We start from the raw sequence: 6,989 nt of genomic DNA, 5'->3' as shown, positions 1-6,989 counted from the left end.
TGTTATATGACAACATGAATAAACAATTTTGGTTCCACAATGACTTACTGCTTTTTGCCTTTATTAAGGGGTCTGAAACATTTTTGGTCTCTCGAAGTGACTTCTAGCTGGAAGACGTTGGAAACACCTGGGTAGAGCTAAGTGGGCATTGAACATAAAGGCTTAACTTATGTTTATATAATGTACAAATGCGCATTTGACATCCATTTTACCTTATTGAAAGTGATAGTGAGGTTGACGATGGAGTATGCACAACTTAATAATGCCTATTCAATCTCGCTTTAAAAAGGCCCAAGTTATAGCGTTCAGGGAATAAGTCTGCAGTCAGATTCCACTTCTCATCCGTGCGCCATAAATGTGAATTGAATATTGTATTAAGACAGTATATTGTATATGTTGTGTATAAATAAATTATTATAGAATTCACCGATATTTTTGTATTTCTACTTTTATTAGTAAATAATTGTAACTTTTTTATTTAAAAAAAAACCGACCTAAAAAGTTGGTGGAATCACATATGTTTGCTAACGACGAAACCTGCTTCAGCCTCTAGTTTGCCACACTTAAAGGTGAAATATTTTTTTCAAATTTAAATGAGACCAATACTGAGGTACTCTCTCTTTCCAACCAAAAAAAAAAAATCGAAATCGGTTAACAAAAGCCGCCCGGAGTTATCGATTAACAAACTACAAAAAGAAAAATACAACCGATTTGAGAACCTCCTCCTTTTTTTTTGAAGCCGGAAAAATTATCAAAAGGAATAAAACGCCGCGGTGACGTGTGCGCATTGGCGTAGTGTGTCCCAGTCGACACAACTTCCTGCCCTTACATAACGAAGTAATTGCAAAGAAAGCTACCAATACCATAAAAATAATCAAAAACACGATAGTCGCTTGACTGGTGTTGTGCAATCAAAGGAATTAATTGTACTGGTGAAGTTAACTGAAATGAATTTTCATTATGTACTGCGTAATTATTTGTATTTTGTTCATATTTTGTGCGGTGAGTCTTTGAAAAATACATATCATTGAATGGCGTGCGGCCAGTGGCGGATTTGCCCTAAGGCCCAGTAGGCCCGGGCCTAGGGCGGCAAATCGTGACAAAAAATTCACTGATGATAATAAGAAATAGTAACTCAAAAGTACCTAAATATTCTAAAGGCTCACGCACATTATGGCGGGCCGCACCGCATCATATAACAATAATCTACCTAAATTACTTTCGTATATTTTATGTATAAAATATAGACATGTCACATATCTATAATGTAATGTGTATTACTACATCCCAACTAGCAAAAACTTGTCATATATATATATAGGTTAAAGGATAGGATAGGCCTAAAAATGTGTTCTTATAATAGCCATATTATCGATTATAAGGGTGGATTTGGGCACAAATTCTGAGTGCTTAAACCTTATACATGTCATATTGTTGGTTTATTACATGCAAGATAATTCTTATACAAGTTTTAATATCGTTGGCAACAAGTATATTTTACTTGTACTTGCCATATTAAAGGTGTTTACGGGCAATAGCCTTATACCGGCAACATCTGAGCTATTTATAAGGATGCTAAACATATTATTGTCATATTGACATCGTTTAAAAGGGTAATTTCCGTGTATAAGCATTAACTGAATACGTTAATATAGACAATATATACATATAATAATATATTCATTCTTTTAGCCGGCGTGTAACGATTTCACAAAATGATATTATTTACTTCGTGTGTGATGCGTATAAAACAATATCCTGTCAACCATTTTTTTATAACGCTGCTGAGGAATATCTGTTTATGAGCTTATATCAAGTAATTCTTATATAAACTATATGGCTAACAAGTTTGCTATATCAACGTTTCTTAAAAGATTTATAGCCTTATTTTCACCTTGTCCACTACTTTTATAAGAATAATTACTCTTTACGAAGACATTTATATAGCTTTAAATATTATATGACAATTAAGAACACATTCTGAGGCTGTATTGTAGTCATATTATTCGGGTTTAATAACGTTTATACTTGTAAAATTATAAGAACAAAAGCTGTGTAAGCTAAAACGTCTTATAAAGAGCTATTATAAGGTACATTGCAATAATGAATGCTTTTATAAACCAATTACAAGATTTGTAGCCATAAAGCCCTAACGTTATAAGATTAATTTGCTAGTTGGGATCACTACCGTGCCTGTCTGCCTGTCTAATCGCTGAAACTACTGAACGGATATTCATGCGGTTTCCACCAATCGAAAGAGTGATTCATGAGAAAGGTTTAGGTTTATAATTTATTTAGGTTTTGTGTAAGTTGGCTGAAATATGACGGTAAATGTTGAAGATGTCGGCAAAAATCATGCCGGCTGGGCGCTTTACTGGCGTGCGCCCCGTAAACTAACAGATATATAAAATCAATGCTCTAGAAAATTGTAGGTTTTAAAAAGTCCTACACAAAAGTCTGCGATGTAAATTCATTATCTAGTCTACCAGTATATGATAAGTGCTGAGAAGGGGTCCAAAGATTCGCACGAAGCATTACGCATTACATTTATATAGCCAACCGCTATTGATTGGAATTCCCTGTCCGCAGACTGGTTCCCTAAACGTTATAACTTGGGCATTTTCAAAGCGAGAATGAATAGGCATTATTTGGGTGTGCATGGTCCATCATCGTCACTTTCCATCAGGTGAGATGGTGGTCAAATGCGCGCAATGAATGCATGCTTGATTTTATAAGTATACAATTTCGTTAACTTGCGTTAACTGACGTCGCGGGATTTTTTCGATGCAAATGTAAAAGCGCATTCCATTTTAACAAGTAACTGAATGATACGGAAACACGCATTCGACTATCCGACCACTTCTTCTTATCGTATCGATTGCAAATACTATTATTGTAGCCGACTGTATCCAATGGGTTACAGGGTGGGTGCTAAACGAGTGAGAAAAGCCAAGCACACGTACTTGCATTTTATTAATTTGTGTTATAAAACACGTATGTAGCTGTAAAAGCAAAACAGCAAACAAAAACGGACAAGAAAAGGCGCCAAAAACAATCACATTTAAATTTAGAATTTAAATATAAAACTAAAACTTAAAGAGATTATAAAATATTTATATACAAAAGAGATTTGTAGCGACTGCTGCGATTCGCTACAGTTATGCTTGCCATCGTGGTCAAAGATTTGCCCATCGGCGTAAGACACCCGCCGATTGGTGCTGAGTGTGCGCCAGACGTACATACAGAAAAGTAATGGTACCGAAGTACTGTACGGTTCAAGAAGGATGTACAGTTGTGCACCGTCTTCACCGCATATCAGTGAAACACAGCGTTTGTACGGAACGCCGCATCTAGTACGCTACGAACGCTATCGCTAGTACATAGATATCATTGTTTAAAAGTAATTTTCTTTAAATAATTGATTGTGATTTAATAAATTAATATTTTATATATTTCAGATATTAAAATAACGGAACAAATGCATATTAATTATTCGTCAGGTTACTATTATTATGCAGAACCTGACACAAAGGTTTCACAAGTAACCAATGTTAAAGTAACAGAAGGAATAAATTTTAATAATTCTTCGGATTACTATCATTATCCAGAAATTGCAACAGAAATGTCCCAGACAGCCAACATTAAACCAACACAACGAATGCTTGTTAAGAATTCTTCAAGTTATTATTATTTTTATCCAGAACCTGAAATAAAATTATCACAGATAACCAATATTACAACTACACAACGAATGCATGTTAATAATGACGTAGATTATTATCATTTTCCAGAACTTGAAACAGAAATGTCCCAGACAACCAATATTGAAACGATAGAACAAACACGTTTTAATAAGTCCTCAGATTATTATTATTTTCCAGAGATTGAAACAAAAATGTCCCCAATAACCAATCTTAAAATAACCGAACCAATGTACGTTGAAAGTTATCCAAACTATAAAAAAGGTATGAAATCAAATTTATTCCTGGATAAAAATACAATAGAACCAGAAATACAACAAACAATCGTGGACGCTAGAAGGCATCGACATCGGAAAAACACATATATATATATTTATGACACAACTTCTACGAGAACTAGAAACAGACATGAGTTTTATGCCAAAAACCGAAATGTGTTTTATGCCAACCGCTATGGCAGGTTCTGTAAATACTTAGGCTACAAACGTTGTAAAACTACGTGTTATGCATTTTTTAGAAACATTTGTTCTGAAGTCACAAAATGTACCCCAGAAAGTTACGACAAGTATATGAGCTTATGTGAAGCTAGATGCAGTATTAGTTTTCATAAGCCTAATGATAAGGATTTTTTTAAAAGGATAACTACAGCTCTACCTACTCTAATCCCCAGGGCAAAATTAAAAGAGTACGCAGAAGATAGATGGTGGAAACGTCAAATACTCAGGTTTAGGGCAGAAGAAGAAGAAAACAATAAAGAAGATCACAAAAAAGTTGAAAATCAAATAGTTAAATGGCATAAACGAAAGCTCAGGTTTCGAGTTGAAAAAGACAATGATGAAATATAACTGGCGCAAATTAAAGTCCATTATTAGAATAAAATAAGATCAAAAAGCAAGAGCATAAAGAGGAAGACAATGAAGAGGGCAAATAAAAATACAATTTAGAGGACAACGAATACAACAACGAAGATGACAAAGATGAAAATAAAGAAAAAGATAAAGACGAAGGTAAAGAAGAAGATAACGACGAAGATAAAGTAGAAGGCAAAAACGAAGATAAAGTAGATTATAAAAAAAGAGAACGAACAAGAAGAATATCACGAAGAAGGTAAAGACGAAGATAAAATTGAAGAGAAATAGATTAAGAAGAAGACAAGTAGGAAGACAACGTAATAAGTAAATAAAGAGACTATGACATGGGTAGATGGCGTATTCATAGCCCATAAATCATGAGTAGAATATGAACACAAATTAGGCAGAGAAGACAAATAAGAGAAATGTATTTTTCACTAAAGCCTTACATTAGGAGCTGTAGAAAAAAATAAGAATATTGATGGCACAAAATAAACTTAGGTTTAGTTCAAATTAGATATGAGCATAATACACATCCATTAGAATATTGTCTGTTGATAATAATTTCATTTTGAATAAATATGGAATGAAATAAAGATTTAGTGTCATTCTTCTTTTCGCAACTTTGTTTAGTGTTATGTGGGTACGATTTTTATTGTATTAATGATTATGTTTTAGAAGTAACTATAATCTTTTGTCGTTTTAGCATATGTACTTCACATGTGGCTGATAACCCTATATGAGTATCATCTACAAAGAGATTTACGTATAACCTTATAGTAATGTGGCAAAGCGTTATAGGAGTAAGAAAGGTTCTATTACTGATCCTGGAGGAACACCTTTAGCTATTTTTCTAATATCAGATAATACGCCTTCCACCATTACAGCCCGAGTTCTAATCGAACGGTAGTAATTTATTGATAGTACTTTATTTTTAACCGACTTCAAAAAAAGGAGAAGGTGCTTAATTCGACTGTATGTCTTTTTTATGTATGTATGTTACGCGATAACTTCGCCATTTGTGAACCGATTTTGATGATTCTTTTTTTTTGTTGGAAAGAGGGTACCTTCATAGTGGTCCCGTTTAATTTTAAAGAAAATAATTCACCTCCAAGGGTGGCTGTTCACGCATGAAGATTCATTTCTATAAATAGAGCCTAAATTTTATTATAAGGAGTAATTATTTTAATGGTTGACTTTGCTATTCTCCAATTCAAGGCGTTTTTCTCTCAATATACTTTGAGTAGTGAGAACCGATTTTAATTATCTCCTGTATCAAGTTCCGTATAGTGGCGAACGACGGGATGAATCCGCGTTTGCGCACTTTCCGGTAACCGATTTCAATAAAACTTGGCAAATAGATGTGATTCTACGTACTTTTGAGGTCGGTTTTTTTAGTACTCTGTACTGAGATTATTAAAACTGTAGTTATGTAGCGCTTCTATAACAAATAATAAATAAATAACGCACATACTCATAGCCCCGCACTATGTAAACACTTAGTCGCGGGTGCCATGGATACACACATAGAACACCACAAATTACACCTAAACTCACTAGAGAAATAAATGTAGGCCATACAAATATTTCCCCTGGCCCGGGAATCAAACCCGGGACCCTTTGCGTGGTAGACCAGCATGGTCTGTGAGATAGATCGGTCGTAGGCAATTCAATGCCTTTGAAAAGCTGCTAATACATTTTTGAAATCTGTGTGGGTAGAAGTTTTAATTATTCAATTCATCGCACCCCTTATTATAGAATGGCATAAGTGGAGTTACGTGAAAAACATTTATTGGATCATTAGATACAGAAAAATATAATCTACATCATCTCCAAATCTTGTAACTTTATCGACTAATATTGTAGATAGAGTTACAAGAATTGGAGAGGATGTGGGTTATATCTTTCTGTGTCTAATGGAGCAATAAATATGTTTGACGTAACTTCACTTATGCCATTCTTTCATGAGGGGTGCGACATATTTTACTATTTATGGCAATATTTTAGGTTTCATAATATAAATTATTTGTGTTATAGCCAAAGAGCCTAAGTCTTCCTCGCAATATCAGGGCTCCGTTACTCGTGAGTGCCGATGTCGACGCAAGCGCTCACACAAACCTTTCATTTATGAACATTCGGCTCCTCACAACTGCACACGGCGGGCAACGTTATTTTCCTGCGTGTGTGCTTAGGTTCCTTTTTCTTCGTAGTGAGCGCCTGGTGTCATTAGCCAGATTTGGTAGGCTATTATAGCGTAAGTATTTTCGAATTTGTAGGAGAGTGATCGGTTACGTAGTAACCATTATGTATTCTGTAAGTATTAAGTAAGCAATATGTAGAAGTTCAAAATTGTCTGTCACTTTTTTCAATTTGCATTTGCGGTAATATATTTTGAATACTTTACAAATTGTAGTTATTGTGTAAATATCAGCTGTTA

The 6,989-nt window shown here is 34.4% G+C and overlaps 1 protein-coding gene across 3 annotated transcripts; it reads left to right on the top strand.

Moving 5' to 3' along the window:
* Positions 1-778: 778 nt before the first annotated feature.
* On the top strand, positions 779-5,581 carry LOC113233598. 3 transcript variants are annotated; one of them, XR_003310720.1, is made up of 3 exons: positions 779-1,141; positions 3,459-3,965; positions 4,372-5,581. XR_003310720.1 is itself a non-coding variant. In XM_026468747.1 (3 exons), the coding sequence occupies exons 2-3, from the start codon at positions 3,479-3,481 to the stop codon at positions 4,544-4,546; spliced, it is 957 nt and encodes a 318-aa protein (XP_026324532.1). In that variant the 5' UTR covers positions 779-1,141; positions 3,459-3,478; the 3' UTR covers positions 4,547-5,581. The 3 variants fall into 3 exon arrangements, 2 of the variants coding, with proteins under 2 accessions (XP_026324532.1, XP_026324531.1); XM_026468747.1 differs by having other exon boundaries at positions 3,459-3,680; positions 3,792-5,581; XM_026468746.1 differs by having other exon boundaries at positions 3,459-5,581.
* Positions 5,582-6,989: the final 1,408 nt, after the last annotated feature.

The sequence above is a fragment of the Hyposmocoma kahamanoa genome, unplaced genomic scaffold (genome assembly GCF_003589595.1).
Source record: "Hyposmocoma kahamanoa isolate Upper Pololo Valley unplaced genomic scaffold, ASM358959v1 79, whole genome shotgun sequence".
In the NCBI taxonomy this organism is placed as follows: domain Eukaryota; kingdom Metazoa; phylum Arthropoda; class Insecta; order Lepidoptera; family Cosmopterigidae; genus Hyposmocoma; species Hyposmocoma kahamanoa.
This window is presented reverse-complemented; position numbering and strand designations above follow the sequence as displayed.

What these genes read in the sequence shown, in the direction of transcription:
- LOC113233598 (XM_026468746.1), top strand. Translation starts at nt 3,479, where the DNA reads ATGCATATTAATTATTCGTCAGGTTACTATTATTATGCAGAACCTGAC.